The sequence below is a fragment of the Gymnogyps californianus genome, chromosome 8 (genome assembly GCF_018139145.2).
Source record: "Gymnogyps californianus isolate 813 chromosome 8, ASM1813914v2, whole genome shotgun sequence".
Lineage (NCBI taxonomy): Eukaryota > Metazoa > Chordata > Aves > Accipitriformes > Cathartidae > Gymnogyps > Gymnogyps californianus.
This window is the reverse complement of record NC_059478.1, coordinates 15,039,126-15,055,805: the sequence shown is the minus strand read 5'-3', so window position 1 is coordinate 15,055,805 and position 16,680 is coordinate 15,039,126. Positions and strand designations below refer to the sequence as shown.

Below are 16,680 nucleotides of genomic sequence, written 5' to 3'. Positions count from 1 at the left end.
AATAAGTTTGGCTGTGTTTTATACAGGGTGGATGTGTGTGCCCCGGTGGAAGTTCAGTAAGTATTCTTTGTCTTCGTATATTTTTCATAGTATGTACACATACTGGAAAATTCCCAAGGAACTACATTTCTTGAAATAATTCTTTTTGTGAATTTATATGTATGATGAAGGCTTTTCACATTGTGCGAAAATGAGAAATTTTGAACCTGCTAAGGACAAAAACATTAAGTGACTTGCAACTGTAGTATTGTATTCAAAACTAGCTACCCAGATGCAGTTCTATTTTCAAAGAAATACGTGGGAAATAAACTGCACTTTCCCCACCCTGGATTAAACAAGTAGTAATGTTCTCCAGTATCTGTATGAAAGGAAGACTAGTGCTAATTCTGTAAAATATCCAGACATGAAAAACTGCTTCAAAGCATTTAATTTCTTTTGGTTTGTAAGAGGGGCCTGGGACTCTTCTAAGAATCTGTTTCCCAAATATCTCACAGTATATCTGCTGGGTTTTGGACACGTGTATGTAATAGTGCTGCTCTTTTGATGCTTATTAACAGTATGATTGAACTAGTGAAACTTAGATCTAAAATCTTGGCCCAAAATGCTTCCAAGTGGGAGCAGAGCAACACATTAAAAAACTTAAAGCTATTTCCATTTTTCTGTCTAATTAGTACATTCCCTATACTTTTGTAAATACTTCAAAAAACAAAACAAAACACCAAAACCAAAAAAACTACTCTCTTGCTGAAATTAAGCTAATTTACTTTTGAGGGAGTGTTCAGTTATCTGTTGTCTCAGTATAGTCAAAATTGCTTAGATGACTACTTCTCTTCCTCGGATTATGAAATCAAGCAAAACCCACATGCCATAAGTATACCACTCACAGTATATATGCCACTTCTGAGAATCAGAAGTGCTGAAAACAACATATAAATTATCAGCTTACTTCTCTTTGCCAGCAAATCATCTGAAGGAATAAGGATGAATCAAAACTAAATCCTTTACTTGTTTAATCAACCAAATAGAAAAGTATACTAGCAATCAGTGTAAATTACTTGATCATTGCAATAGGTCAATATGCTCTCTTGTTTTTCCTCTACATGACATTGAATTGAATACAGAGTAAACATTACTATTTTTGTTGAATACAGGGCTCTTTTGGAGGAAACAACTACCGTGGTGGACAGGTAGGCAATTTATCTTTAACATTTACACAGATGAGTTCCTCAGGAATAAATGTGGCTCAGTTGCCATATTTGCCCAGAAGCCATTAAATACTGAATTCAGTTTAGTTACGGAGATAGGGACAATAATTCCAGAGAGTGCATGTGGCTTTTATTGAATCACTCTTGACATTTCAGTTATATCTTCCTATATACTAGAGCCAAGATTTTACTTTGTAGTTATAGAAGCTTTCTTACCTGAAAAAAATACCGAAGAATAATTCACGGGGCTCATCTCATTGCATAAACCATTAATATGATGTGTGGATAAGTAGCCATTTGCCACTGCATTAATAACTGTGTAAAGTTCTTCCAGTTAATCAGTGTCATGAGTATTGTTTAGATTAGGTCCAGGGTTTTTTGATGCCAGGTGGTATTTAAAAAAATTATTTACAAAAGCTTCACATTCTTTTTACAGGGTTCATCGTATTCTGGAAGCAGTCAGTATGGTGGACAGGCAAGCAGCTTTTCTTTGTTTTCAGGATCTTGTTCCTACTTGCTATTTATTAAATGAAAAATATGATGCAGTGCATATATTGTCAGTCAGTTTTTCAGAGTCATTTTACTCTCAATAAATATCTGAAAACAGGGACCGTTTCTCAGTAACTGAAATGGTGTAGCATGAACAAACTTCAATTTAAAGAAACTGCAGAGATCATTATTTTAGTTGTTTTACCTCAGAATGCCTCTTATCTGAAGTGATAATTTTAATTAACCATTTTTACGTTTCAGTTTCACATTGCTATGACACCAGTTCAAAATCTATTTTCTGTGTTATTTTTCAATTATAGTGAAATTATCCTTTTTTTGCATTTGTTTAGATTGAATACTTGCAAATTTGGTACAAAATATACCAATAGATATTGCTTTGAAATTATAAATTCTGGTGTGTTACCCACAATAATACTACTTTCCTCATCTTCAGCTGCAATTCGAGTCTCTTACTATAAGCAGCTCCCTATGTACCTTTTGTAGACTTAGTAGTTTGTCACTGATCGAGAAATCTTACTAGCCCAAATAGTTAACAGATGTAATGGATGGCTATGTAATAAGAAGGTGGAACATATTTTTCATTAGTATTACTCTGTTCGCAATGTTTCCCTCTGCTATAATAAAAAATAATTTAATTTCTTTTTACTCCATTGGCAAGCATTTGAGTTCAGTATCACTTTATTAAGAAGATCAGCTCTTGTTGCATGGAGAAGATTTTTAAAAGCTGCAAAACATATTTTTCCCAAATTACTTATTTGGAATAATAAGGATGCTCTTACAATAACACACATGATGCTCTCTGAACATGTTTGACCTAGCAGAAAATCACAAATAAAGTAGATTTTTTTTTTTTTTTTTCCTCTTGAACAGAGCCATACTTAAAGACACTTTATATCCGTATATTTATGTCAGAATAGTCTTAGCAGGTGTTTTGTGACTGTTTGCCAAATTTACTACTTTCACCTGTTAAGGAACTTAGAGGAATTAAGTCAGAAGTCTTCCACTGCATCTTTTTAGATTAATATACTTTCCAGATTCCTACTGAGATCTCCTGTCAAAAGGTCCTTCTGTGACGTTTCATTCTGCACAGGAGGGGGAAAAAAAAAGAGTAACTGCTGTTATTCTGCCAATGCTTAAGCACTTAAGTTTCCTGTGATTTTTTTAATAGGGATCTTCTCCCTCAGGAAGCAGCCAGTACGGTGGGCAGGTGAGTATATTCTACTCCCATTCCATCACTCCTAACTCTTTCCCTGTGCTGTCCGGATCAGGTCAGTTACTTGATGCTGAAAGATACATTCATTTGGCCATTTTACTGAGCTTAAATAGTTGAGGTAATATTGATTAAAGTCATTTCAACAAGCTGAATAGAAGAATTGGTTACAATGAATTACTGCTCTGTGTAAAACGTTCCTTTGAACATACCATAATCGCTATACTGTATTTCATAACACTGCTTTCTTGATTCAGAATAACAAATTGCCATTGTTTCAGTGTGCAGTAGATAGCTTAAGTTTTAGGTACCTCAGTTATTTGGATGTTGTTTGAACAAAAAGTAAGTTTGTCCTAAGTACTGCACAAATTGTCTCAAGACAGTGATAGAAGATTTTTTCATTCAATTAATAGATGTTTGATTGACTTCTTACAGGGTTCATCTTCTTCTGGAGGCAGACAACATGGTAAACCAGTAAGTAAAAAAAATTCAAGTTTACCTTTCTTTTTTCTTACAAGCCTGTTAAAAAAAATTATATCCAGTTAGTTATGGACTAAACATTTTTCTGAGAATTACTTAAATATGCAAAGAGTGTCACATGATTTACTTATCTGGGATAATCTCAAGAAATGCAAACTATTTATTTTCACACAGTTCCATAGTTTTGAGCCAGCATTTTACTCTGTAACTGAACTTCTAGTCAATCTCTGGATTAGTTCTAGTAATAACAGAATGAGATTATAGGATTTTTTTGTAAGTTATTTCTGTTTAAATTCATGGTAATCATACACTTTGTGCTCACGGCTCACTCTTTCATTGATTTTTATATGCATTTGTCTTAAGTATTTCTGGCTTGCTTTGAAGAAAATACTTTTTTTGTTTTTGAAGGAAATAATAGTTGACATTTGACTGTGTATTTTCATCTTTTCCCATTTCAGACCACTTTTTTTACTATGTAATTTAGATCTTGCTCTTGTCATTCAATGGCGGGAGATAGAAATAAGCACACACGATGTTTTAGCTTATCTCTTATAGAAAATAGGATGTATCCACCTGTTATTAAAAAGTGGGCACAAATGTTACATGTTCTTATACGTGAATCACAAAGGTGACATTTTGTGTACCATATTTGATGGCATTCTTAAAGAGTCAATGCTTGCAAGATTTCCTGTTGGCAATGCCATTCAAATAAGCAGAGCAACTTTGCCAGCAAACTGAATAAGACTCTTGTAGAACATGTAATTTTTCAGTATCCACTTTTATTTTCAATTACCTTCCTTATTAGAGCTTTCTTCACGTAGGGCTGTAAAGGACTCTAATCTTTACCTCGCCCCTCCCCCCACCCGCCCCAATCTAACTGTAGACTGATTCCAGGTGAATTAATGTTTAATTAGATCTTATTATTTTTTCCTTTCCATATATTAAACACACCATAACTACAAAAGAGCTTTCTTCTTGAGAACTTTGAATTAAATTCCCTGACTAATACATCATTCAAAAGAATACTGGTAACAGAAAGGTGTTAAATATTTGTATTTCAGATAAGATTTTCCCTGGGATTTTTGGATGACTGGACACAAGGTGGTGTTCATTCTCCTGTGGTCCTTTATTCCAGATAGCAAGAGTATACTGAAGTACAAATAGGCTTAGATTCCAAAACAGGTATCTTTTTTTCAGGGTTCATCTTCCTCAGGGGGCAGTCATCAAGGAAAGCCAGTAAGGATATTCTTCTCTCAGTATTCCACAACCAAGTTAGAAATGTGGATATTGGTTTTTAAAATAGATAACAATAATGAAGGTGAAATTTAAAATTAAATGTAAATGTCTGAGAAAACTGACCAATAAAAATTGGAATATTTTATTCAAACTTGAACCTTAGGATGAGGCAGCATTCATTCCTTCCATAGCAAGTTTTGATATACTCTGTTACTTACTCAGAGGAACATGCTTGGATCATTCTATTACAAATGATGTATTCAAATATCAGGATAACTGTTTCAGTTTCAAACTTTGTAGTTCAGTCAATGATACATTGCTTTGAAAATCCTCTGAAGCTGTTCATGGAATAAAGAAGACATAGCTGTGCTTACTTGAGACCATTCAATTAAAATAGGGAAAAAAGTGCAAGGAAAAAGGTAAAATCAAAGTCAGTATCAAAACTACTAATACCTAGGGCATTTTCAAGACTGCTGTGTGCTCTTTGGACACAATTCACTAGGAGTCTCGTACAACAAAAATAAATGGTTTATAATTATTTTACAGGGCTTCTCTACCTCAGGAAGCACTTATTCTGGGAAACCGGTAAGAATACTCTCATCACAGCATTTTCATCTTCTTTTCTTAGTAAACAAAGAACCTGAGTAGTTGATAGAGCAATTTCAGGATGATTTGGTCTGAAGAGAACATTCTGTATTAGTTCCATTTGTATTAGAGCATATTTAAAGAAACCGCTGTGGAAAATACGGGCTTAGCCTGGAAAAGCTATTTCAATATCAGTTATATTTTAAATCTGAATCTGTCTTGCTTCACATTCCAGTTAGTGGCCTTGTTACATTTTGCTGTCCTCTATTTTTAAATTCTTGTTCTCTGTGTAGATTTTTATAGGCTCTGCTCAGTTAATCCTTCACTTTTTTTTGATAAGCTAGATTGTTGAGTTTTTCACTGGCAGGTTACCTGGTTTTGCACCTTTTTTCTTTTTTTCAGTACTCATCATTTTTTAACATCCTCTTTCAACTAAAGGGACGGAAAACTCTGTATGGAATATGATAATGGAATGAGAGAAAAATAGACTTTTGCCTTTTCATGAATTTTAGCTGAAATTTTCAGATGTAAGATGAGACAGAAAGAGTGTGGAACTAAAGCTATTTACTTTATCTATGCAAAACTAGATAAAGTAGCTCTTGAACAACTTAAAACCACACTGTGGGTTAAGCTATTAAAATTTTGTTGATCACAGGCAAAACTGTTCAAAACCATTGAGTGGGAGCACTTCTAGATTTACTTGTTTGTTTGTTTTCAGCATTCACCTTCCTCAGGCGGCAGTCAAGTGGTAAGCACTTTTCCTCTTTGTAGTTTCTACTGGTTTCTTCCTATACATATTGTAGAAAACTGACAGTATTGTTTATACTGTCAGATTTCCTATATCTGAATAAATGTTTGAAGATACATGTGCAACATAATAAATGGGAATAGCATCAATGAAAATGAGGAAAAGTGGGACCACATAAGTGCTTTATACTTTGATCCTGCCTGTCACTTGAAAACTGAACACCTGTTGATTTATGTGTACTATAGATGTGGCACATGATCTTTTAACATCAGAAGTGTCTACATAACAGAAGGGGCTAATAGGAAAAGATATCTCTGAAACTTTCTATGCTTTTATAATAGTAATAAATAGAACTATTTTGAATTGGGTTTATCAAATTGCTCTCTTTTTTTTATAGAGCTCTGCTGGGAAACACTTCACTCCCCGACTCCTGCTGTTATTCAGTGTTTTGAGTGCCTTTGCTCTCTCTGCTGCTACATCAAAATGGTCTATATGAACTTCTGAAGAGTTGCTTGGCATCCTAGACATGGGTTATATTCAGTAATATTAGATTAATTACTTGATGTGAGAAAAAAAATATCCTTAAGTCAAACTGGCAGATGCTACTTGGCTGTTATGTTGTATGTCTAGCTAGTATGTCATGCCTCTCTTTAGTTTACCTTTGGTTTTAGTCATTAGTAGATATCATTAGTTTTGTCAGTGTTTTAGGCATCGTTCTAAGAGAGCATATTGTACCCTGCCTATATGATTTATTTTTATTTTTATTTCTGATGGGGAATGCGATGAACACCTACCTGAAATCTGATTGGTGCGATAAACAAATACTTAGAAAATATTTGGTTATTAACCAAAGTGGAGGAGGTCAAACAAATTGTTGTACATGCAAACTGAGCACCATGCCTGGTCATCATCGCATAAAATAAGGCTAACATAAACATCTGATAAGCAGTCCTCCATGGGACAGAAGAAAAGATGCTAAAATAATATTAGTTTTAGTCTATTGTAATCAAATGCAAGTTCAATATGGAGGTTACAAAGCAAAAAAAAAAAAAGTACTCCATGGGACTGAAATTTTGGGGGGTTAATTAAAGTTTATTCATTAAAGAAGCCAAACAGCTTAGAGCAAAGAAATGCTGAATTCTGTTCAAACTGATTGCAAATACCTAGAATTCTGTAGAGAGCATATGAGGCAATGCACCCCAGATTAAGCTGATAGTCTAAAAGCTGCTGAAAAACAATGCGTTTTCCCTTGGGAAGGAATTGAAACTTAAATAAGTTCATAAAACTGATAGTATCTTGGCTTTTCTCAAGTATTTAGTCTAACCTGTGATACCCAATATAACTGCAAGTTTAATTTCAAGAATGATTCTGACATCTGCAAGCAGATACAGTAAGTGTGGTCACGGAAAGACCATGGCCCATTTTTGAGTTCAGGAGCAGTTCCACATCTTGCGGCAAACTCTTTTGGAGCAGCCAGAGCCACCTTCTGTTTGTGCAGCGACCATTGCTCTGGTACCCTGTTAGTGGTGTGTCCATTGTACTGCTGCTCATGCAGCTCCCGCATCAGCGTTAGCTGTGGGCTAAGCTCGTTTGGTGTTAACAAAGTGCATTCTCCTAAAGCATACTTTTAATTAATGTCTTATTGAACATGCGCCTAGTATTAAAATTATATTTATTAGTAGTATGCTTGGCTCCCATGGTTTACAATTGTAATGGATGAAATACATTTCCATTCACGTTCCGCTACCACCTTCAGCGGGGCCAGGATTTGACTTGTTTTTGATATGCTGCACAGGACATGCTCTCCTTTGCCAACCATCAGTAAATCAGCCTAAGTAGCTGCAGCTGTAATTGAATCATAAAGGAGTTTTACCTAAATATGATCTTCAAACGTTGGTGGACAATTTGATTCTTTGGAATATGCAATAAGGTTCTCTTTGAGTGGTCCATATCTTAATTCGCACTAGCCTTGCACTTCTTTAATAAATTTATCATGGATTTAATACAAAATACTCGTGTCATTCACTGCAGAAATACCCCTGCTAAAAGACTTTTTTCGGTGGAACACTCCCCATCCTTCTGCCCCTTGACGGAAGAGCGCTCGCTGGAAGGCGGCTGCGCGCGGTGGCGCCGGCCCCGCGCGCAGCCCCTCGCGCGCCGCCGCCGCCACGGCCGGAGCCGCGGCGCCAGAGCGTGAGGCGGCGGTGTGGGTAACTCTCTATTCGAAACGGCATCCCTCCGGCCCCAGCCGCCGCTTCAGCCGCAAGTACTCGCCCCACAGCCCTGCGGGCCCTTCCTGCCCCGCGTCGCTGTTCCTCATGCAGTGGCCCCCGCACCGTAGCCCCTGCTAGCCCCTGCCCGCCTCCACCAGACGAGAACCCGGCCCGGCCGCTCCCAGACCGGCAGGCTATCGTTTCCCGCCCTCCGGGGCCCGTGACGGGCAGGGCGCGCTGCTCGCCGCGGCCCTGGGAACGGAGCGGGCGGGGCCACGGCTGCAGCCGGAGCCTTTGCGGGACGGGACCGCGGCACCCGGAAACGCCGGGTGGCTGGTGGGAGCTGCGCCGGCAGTGAGGGGCGAGCTGGGCCGCCGGTCGGGTGCTGCAGGTGGGAGGCCTGGGCTGGGACCGGGAGGAGCAGAGTCCGGCTGAGGCTGCCCCGGAGGGAGCGGTGCGAGGGTTATGGATGAGGGAGGAAGCCTGAGCGAGGCCTTTGGTGTGGGAAGGGGAGGCGTTTGGGGTTGGTGAATGGGGTGGGAAGCAGGTCTGTGGGAGCCGGCTGGGGAGGGGAAGAGTGGGATTGAGGAGATATTGAGAGAAATGTCTGTGAATGGAACGGTCTGGGGAAGAGGGAGGGAGGGGTGAGGGGGAAGGTGAAGTTGCTGTGGGGAAGCAGCTATCTGTGAAGTTGGGAAGGGATACAGACCCGGTCAGCAGCTGTGTCATTGTTGCTAAGGTTGTGGCTCACTTGCTGGGTTTCTTCTCGGTGTAGGTGCAGCTGGTGCTCTGCTGAGAAGGTGCTCACTATGTTTGATGTAGTGCTGTATGTGAAGTTAACAGAAATGTACCCTTTATAAGTATTTTCACGGCATCACAATTTCATACTGGGTTTTTGAAATGAGAAATGCTCTAGCAGTACAAAGCTTATGGATTAAGTCAGAAAACCAGAAGATCCAGAGATAATGAGCATAGTAAGGTAATACATATTATGGAATGGACTGGAAGGTAAAAGATAAACACCAAAAGGTTCCCCAAGTTGTTTCATTTTATTTACTCCTATAAACTATATTTTAAATCAGAGTGAGGAAGACTTGGATACCAGAGAAAAGGTTTTTAAGGAATGATTGGGTGGAGAAGACTGGGACTGCTTTCTGCAATGGAAGGATGTGTTATTTGGGACATAAAGAACATATGCAACAAACCTGTCTAAAACTGAGTGAGCGCCATCGTGGGAAGCTTGTCTGTCACGGTGGCCTCTACACAGGAGGGTTGGGATCTAAGGCAACCCTTGCTTTTCAAAGAACATATGTGCAGACTGACAAAATGGGGTTTAGAATGAACATTAGGTGATGGACTGCTTCTCCCAAAATCTGTGGGGTTGCCTTTCTCCATAGGCACTGCACTTGACTCATCTGAACTCTTTGTGTGTGGACTGAGTTGAGCCTGACCTGTTCAGCTCTTCTCTGTTAAGTTAGTACACGGGACCTGCTCCACAAAAACTGTCGCTGTGTAGACAGTTTGCTAGAGTAGACTCTAGCTCTGTGATGCGTGCTTTTCTTTTAGAAAAGAATAAGCAACATCAAATTTCTTTAGAGGCTGCAGGGTGAGTTTGAGGGAGGTGATAGTTGTGGAGAAACTGATTTACAATAACCTCTTCAGAAACTGTAGCTCATGATTCCCTTGCACATTGTTAGGCATTGTGAGAACTTGTGATTGAAAATTAGAGTTCTGGGAGATAAGGATCCATTGGTTTGGGATGCGTGATGTTCTGGTTTGTAGAAGTAGAATGCGTAGCAAAAATACTGGTTTTGGGAAAGACTATGGTGGTAGTAAGTATAAATTTGCTTTATTTAGAGCAATGAATTGTTAGGAGTGACTCTATGTCTTTAACAATCCTACAGGCTGCCTACACAGCCTAATTCCTTATGCTAGTTATGCTGCTGTTTGCAATAACAAGAAAAAGGCAGGGATCATCTGAACCAGGTACCTAGGGAAATCAAATCACGTGTCTGCTTAAAACAGTTCTGGATTTGGCAGTGTTAAGTGAGGGCAACACATAATTGACCTTTGGGACAGGCTTGCTAGATATAGTTATTCCTCTCTTATTATTCTTGAATTGCTTGCCACCTGGACTTATTCTTCACCAATTACTTCAGCTCATACCCATATGCGTGCTGCTTGCACAGGCTCAGTGCCTTCATTGGAACTCAGGAGGCTGCACAGCTGGATCACATCAACAGAGGGTGTCTCTAGAGGGGAGGAGAGATTCTTAAGATCTGTACCTCTTAGGATCTAGCATAATAATGTAAGATAGTTAGGAGTTCAGGATTTTCCCATTGAATTTTTGAACCTTCTTGTCTTTTATTCATACCCCTGCAGTACACTGTTCAGCTGTCTAATTTTATTTGTAATTATTACCTTTCTGCAATAAGTGTCTACAGATTTATTTTCCCTGTAGTACCTGGTTTGTGTTACTCTACTCAAACTAGGTCACCTTGACTGAGGGTGGCTGCATTGCATCGAGCACCCAGACTTGATTAGTAATTCATAAATAGCGTAAGCTGCAGCTGAACCCCAGCTGTATTCAGTGTTCAGTCGTTCAGCACCTTAAATCAAGCTCCTTCATTGGCTTGATACATCTGCAGGAGTTGCATTCAGGCAGCGCTATAGTTCATGGCGTTGCACTTCTGTATGCTTGAGGAGGGATGGGCATTTGAACTAAAACTGAGAACTGAATGCCTCCCTGCTCACAGAATCTAAATGTGACTACTAGGATCTTTCTATACTGTGATCTAGACAATGAATGCAGTGTATGTACTGTTTGAAAAAGAGGCAGTTCAGGCAGGTTGTATCAAATTTCTATGCTGGCAGGCAGAGTTTGGCTTAATGACTGTTATGTCAATATAAAACTATTGCACTACTGTGCACATAGTTGAAGTCTTCATCTTACAAGAAATACTCATGTTACATTTTGCTCAATGAGGGCCTGAATTTCCTGAACTCTGAATATTTATACTCAATATGTGATTTCTTTAATATTTATCAAACCAAATTCTCATCAGTCAAAGAAATCTTATCTTTGGATTCTTAGGTTTGGTGTAAAGGATAAAGGGGGTGGGGTGAGCTTAAAGAGTATTTAGCCACAAATTTCACATTTAAGATTCACAATGCCCAACTTTTCCTGTCTGATACATAGATTAGAATGGGGAATTTTTTTTTTCCCACAAAAGGAAAAAAAAACAAAAACAAAAAACCCTTGTGAGATCATGAAAAAACTCAGCAGTGTTAAGTTCCCTTTCTGCTAGGTTTTCTGTCAACCTGTAAGAAAACCTTACCTGAGTCCCAAGCAATTTATAGCATTGTCTGAAATTAGATGTTAGTTAATATGTAACTGCATTCCCTTTGTTGGACTTGGCAATGGTAGAATTTCCTGGTTGAGTGACAGGCCAGTGAATCACTGATACAGCCTCCACTATTCTTGGCAAAAGCCTAGGGGTTTGGAGCAAAGTTGAGAAGAAATCACTGGTTGATCTTTAGCAGTTACGATTTAATGTGGAACTGCTCTGTGCATGAGTGCACTTGCCAGTGCTAAAAAGTGTCTGCATGATTTTAAAAAGGCCAAGTGTCATGGTTTAACCCCAGCCAGCAACTAAGCACGGCTCACTCGCTTCCCCCCCACCCCCTACTGGGATGCGGGAGAGAATCAGAAGAGTAAAAGTGAGAAAACTCGTGGGTTGAGATAAAGACAGTTTAATAAGTAAAGCAAAAGCTGTGCACACAAGCAAAGCGAAACAAGGAATTCATTCACCGCTTCCCATCGGCAGGCAGGTGTTCAGCCATCCCCAGGAAAGCAGGGCTCCATCACGCGTAACGGTGACTTGGGAAGACAAACGCCATCACTCCGAACGTCCCCCCCCTTCCTTCTTCTTCCCCCAGCTTTATATGCTGAGCATGACGTCCTATGGTATGGCATATCCCTTTGGTCAGCTGGGGTCAGCTGTCCCAGCTGTGTCCCCTCCCAGCGTCTTGCACACCCGCAGCCTCCTCGCTGGTGGGGTGGGGTGAGAAGCAGAAAAGGCCTTGACTCTGTGTAAGCGCTGCTCAGCAACAGCGAAAACATCCCTGTATTATCAACACTGTTTCCAGCACAAATCCAAAACATAGCCCCATACTAGCTACTGTGAAGAAAATTAACTCTATCCCAGCCAAAACCAGCACACCAAGATAGGGTTGTGGCTAGGGAGCTAGATGACGTTGCAGGAGCAAGGTCCACCAGTGTTCTTCTGTGTTGTGCTTGATGTCCTTGTCATGAAAATATTATTTGAATGCAGTGATGTTTTTAATTTTTTTCACTAGTTAAGATTTTTTTTTAATGTAAATGGAGAAATTGGAAATATTGCCTGAAGGAAACCTTCATGTGAAAAAAATCTTTATTACTCAGTTTCTGCTAGAAGAGTAAAGAAGAAACTTTGCTAGAGGATTTGCTTTTAATAACACTTCTGAAGAAGAATACAAGCTCTAAGAAAAACATAGCTTATTTTTTCCATAGTGTACTTAATACACATTACAAAGTATCCAGCAAGAAGAATGAGTAACAAACTGAAAAATGAAAGAGCAAGGTAAGTTTTAAAATGATGAAGTGATTTGCAGTGGTTTAGTTGAAAAGTGCCATGTATTTGGGGAGGAACAGCTGACAAGTATAGATAGCTTATGGGAGGGAACAAAGAAGAAACCTGTATCAAATATGAGGAAGACGAAAAACATTAATAGTGACATTTTAAAGTGAGAAATACAAGGTTTAAGATTATTAGAAATGTTTATAACATGGTTTATAAAAAAAATTAGACATGAAAGATTACATATGGGGGGGTGGGGGGAGAAAGAAATGCATTGTTGAATGACAGCAGTCCAAATTTGGCAGTTAAAATATTCATATGTATGTAAAGTCTTGTTCATAACCCAGTTGAGCAGCACTTACTGGATTTGGAAAGGTCTATGCACCCTCAGTACTGTCTGGGATATTTATCATAGAATCATAGAATGGTTTGGGTTGGAAGGGGCCTTTAAAGATCATCTAGTTCCAACCCTCATGCCATGGGCAGGGGCATCTTCCACTAGATCGGGTTGCTCAAAGCCGTGTCCAGCCTGACTTTGAACACTTACAACGATGGAGCTTCCACAGCTTCTCTGGGCAACCTGTTCCAGTGTCTTGCTACCCTCATCATAAAAAATTTCTTCCTTGCATCCAATTGAAATCTACCCTTTTTCAGTTTAAAACTGTTGCCCCTTGTCCTGACACTACAGGCCCTGGTAAAAAGCCTCTCTCTGTCTTTCTTAAAAGCCCCCTTTATACATTGAAAGGCCACAATAAGGTCTCCCTGGAGCCTTTTCTTCTCCAGGCTGAACAACCCCAACTCTCTCGGTCTTTCTTCATAGGAGAGGTGTTCCATCCCTCTGATCATTTTTGTGGCCTTCCTCGGGACCCACTTTAACAGGTCCATGTCTTTCTTGTGCCGGGGCCCCCAGAGCTGGATGCAGTACTGCAGGTGGCATCTCATGAGAGCAGAGTAGAGGGGGAGAATCACCTCCCTCAACCTGCTGGCCACGTTTCTTTTGATGCAGCCCAGGATACAGTTGGCTTTGTGGGCTGCAAGCACGCACTGCCAACTGCTGTCCAATTTTTCATACACCAGTATCACCAAGTCCTTCTGTGCAGGGCTGCTCTCAATCCATTCGTCCCCCAGTCTGTATTGATATTGGGGATTGCCCTGGCCAATGTCCAGGACCTTGCACTTGGCCTTGTTCAACTTCATGAGGTTCCTTCCATGCTTTTATTTCTATACATAAACTATTTGTTGTATTAGATACTACTTTTGGTAAAAAGAAGGCTATATTGAGTCCAACAGAAAGATTTATGGAATAGAACTTTCCTCGGAGGAATGTAGTTGTGTTATAGAAAGTAGCATGTTCCTTGTGTGTTATCCAACCCAGGGAAGAGGGCAATGCACATGTGAAAGCATAGAAGGGAGGCTTATAAAAACAGGTTCTTCAGGTTCTGTGAGCTAGCTCTTGCTCCACTGCAGCTAAGCACCACGCAGCCGCTCCCTGACTGCCCCCCCCCCCGGCTCCCAGTGGGATGGGGAGGAGAATTGGGGAAAAAAGGTAAAACTTATGGGTTAAGATAAGAACGGTTTAATAACTAAAGTGAAATATAATACAATAATAATAATGAATAATAATAATAATAATTGTAATGAAAAGGAATATAACAAAAAAAAGAGGGAAAAAAAGAAAAAAAAGAAAAAAAAAAAAAGAAAGAAAAAAAACCAATGATGCACAATGCAATTGCTCACCACTTGCTGACCGATGCCCAAGCAGTGATCTGCCCCTGCCAGCCAATTTACGCCCCCCCATTTATATACTGAGCATGATGTTCTATGGTATGGAATATCCCTTTGACTAGTTCGGGTCAGCTCTCCTGGCTCTGCTCCCTCCCAGCTTCTTGCACACCTGCTTGCTGGCAGAGCATGGGAAACTGAAAAATCCTTGACTTAAGATAAGTGCTACTTAGCAACAACTAAAACATCGGTGTGTTATCAACATTATTCTCACACTAAATTCAAAACACAGCACTGTACCAGCTACTAAGAAGAAAATTAACTCTATCCCACCAGAAACCAGGACATCCACCTTCCAGTTGTGCTTTTCTTCTTTGTTGCCAGCTTATTATATTTGTGTAGGTGTAGCATCAGCACTGGGCTCACATTTCATTTGAGAAATATGAGAACACAATCCTGTTTCTTTAATCTGCTATCTTGATTTCAAAGCAAATCCCCAGAAAGTGTGTCCATACCTGTTCCACTGGAATGAAATAGTGTACTGTACTTTCCACTCTGTTTTTCATTCTGTAGGGCAGACTCAATCAGTGTTTCTTTTCTGGCAGATCCCAGACATAGAACTTGGTGTACTGGCACACAAAACTTAAATTTTGCCTTTTGTAGTTTTAAGAGGCTGGTTTTCTGCTTCTGTTTGGCTTTGTATTTTAACTAAGGTACAAGTGCCTTTTATTTGGTTAAGCAGTCTTAAACTCATTAATCATAAAATGGAATAAGAGCTAGCAATAGCAATAACTCATGTAACTTGGCTTTTTACTCTAAAAGACCATCAGCAGTGAAAACATTTCACAGCTAGGCTGGAAGGAATGAAATTCACGTAATGCCATCTGTGAAGATAAATAGTAGTTAGTAATTTTTTTTTTTTAATTTAACTTTCCTTGTGACAGAATAGGGAGGAGTAAAGAAATAGTTGCCAGTAGAAGTTATTTTCATGTGAAATCTTGGTAAATGGGTAGAAATTAATACAAACATTAACTCTGTAGCCTGTTGGAAAGGCCTCATTTCACCATTTTCTGTTACTCTGTATGCATTTGTTTTCGATACAGTGCATCCCTAGGCCATCACCTAGGAAGGCCTTTGCTTTTGTGCCTGTGTAGAATCCTAGGCTCTGCCAGTGAGGTGTAAATTGCAGAATGGGAGCCTAAACCAGCGGTACATTTTACCTTCCCTCTGTCATGAATTCCTCTCATTTTGTCTGTATGGATTTGTTCTAAAGATGTGTCAGTGGTAAGTGGTAAATAGACCTTGATTTGTAAACATCATGACCACAGGTACCCTGAAACTATTTTAAGTGACTTTTTAATTGTATCATACAGTGAGAGGTGCTAAGTACCTGCAACTCATTGACTGTAATGTAGCCTGTCAAGTCTGTTACCTGGTAGTAATTGCAAGTATGACTTTTACTGTGGATTGCTCAGTCATTTGACAGAGAGCATGTTTTTATTTTAATCTGTGAATTTAACCTGCTTTTTTGTTATGTGACTTATTGGAATTCAGTGTTAATTGCTTTTTTTTTTGTTGTGTTAGCTACTTCTTGAGATAGTGTTGGATGCTTGGGTTTTTTTGGATGCTGATTTCTTTTTTTCAAGTTTTCTCTGATATTCTCTTGAAGTTTCAGAAATTTAAGTAAAATTAGATTTAATGAATATAGTAAAAAGTGAGCCAGCTGCAGTGACTGTAAGAAAAGCTTTCTTAGTAATTCAGGCTGAATTAATGAAATATAATGCAGAATACTGGATAGTTTGGGATACTGAAAGAACTTTCAATGTAATTGATGCAGGAAAAATGCACTGTCAAATAAACGGAAATTTGGACCATTTGTGCAGGAACTATCATCTTTTTTATTTATAAATGTGAAAATGTAAGGCACCCCAACCTTAAAATTTCAATGAGTCTAAAACATGCTAATCAACTAGATACTTGATGTTAGACAAAGTTGAGTCTTAACAGTTTTGTGCTCACTTTATCTTAATATATTTGTATCAGCGTGATGTGAAATTTTGGGATTGCCTGGATCTGTGGAGTTGCCCCTGCTCTTTTGTTCTTGCAGATGGTGTTAGACCATGCTTGCTGGAAGGATGTCCATAATATGCAG

At 39.2% G+C, this 16,680-nt stretch overlaps 1 protein-coding gene across 1 annotated transcript in view; it reads left to right on the top strand.

Annotated features, from left to right (window-relative positions):
- The window catches only part of LOC127019090 (hornerin-like), a 56,185-nt gene extending 48,527 nt beyond the window's left edge, over positions 1–7,658 (top strand). Inside the window, exons 65-73 of the mRNA XM_050901007.1 lie at positions 27–56; positions 1,152–1,187; positions 1,642–1,680; positions 2,884–2,922; positions 3,361–3,399; positions 4,603–4,641; positions 5,188–5,226; positions 5,945–5,974; positions 6,372–7,658. Coding sequence (XP_050756964.1) covers positions 27–56; positions 1,152–1,187; positions 1,642–1,680; positions 2,884–2,922; positions 3,361–3,399; positions 4,603–4,641; positions 5,188–5,226; positions 5,945–5,974; positions 6,372–6,470 — 390 coding nt within the window. The 3' untranslated portion in view covers positions 6,471–7,658. The remainder of the gene's footprint in view (positions 1–26; positions 57–1,151; positions 1,188–1,641; positions 1,681–2,883; positions 2,923–3,360; positions 3,400–4,602; positions 4,642–5,187; positions 5,227–5,944; positions 5,975–6,371) is intronic.
- The last annotated feature ends 9,022 nt before the right edge of the window (positions 7,659–16,680 follow it).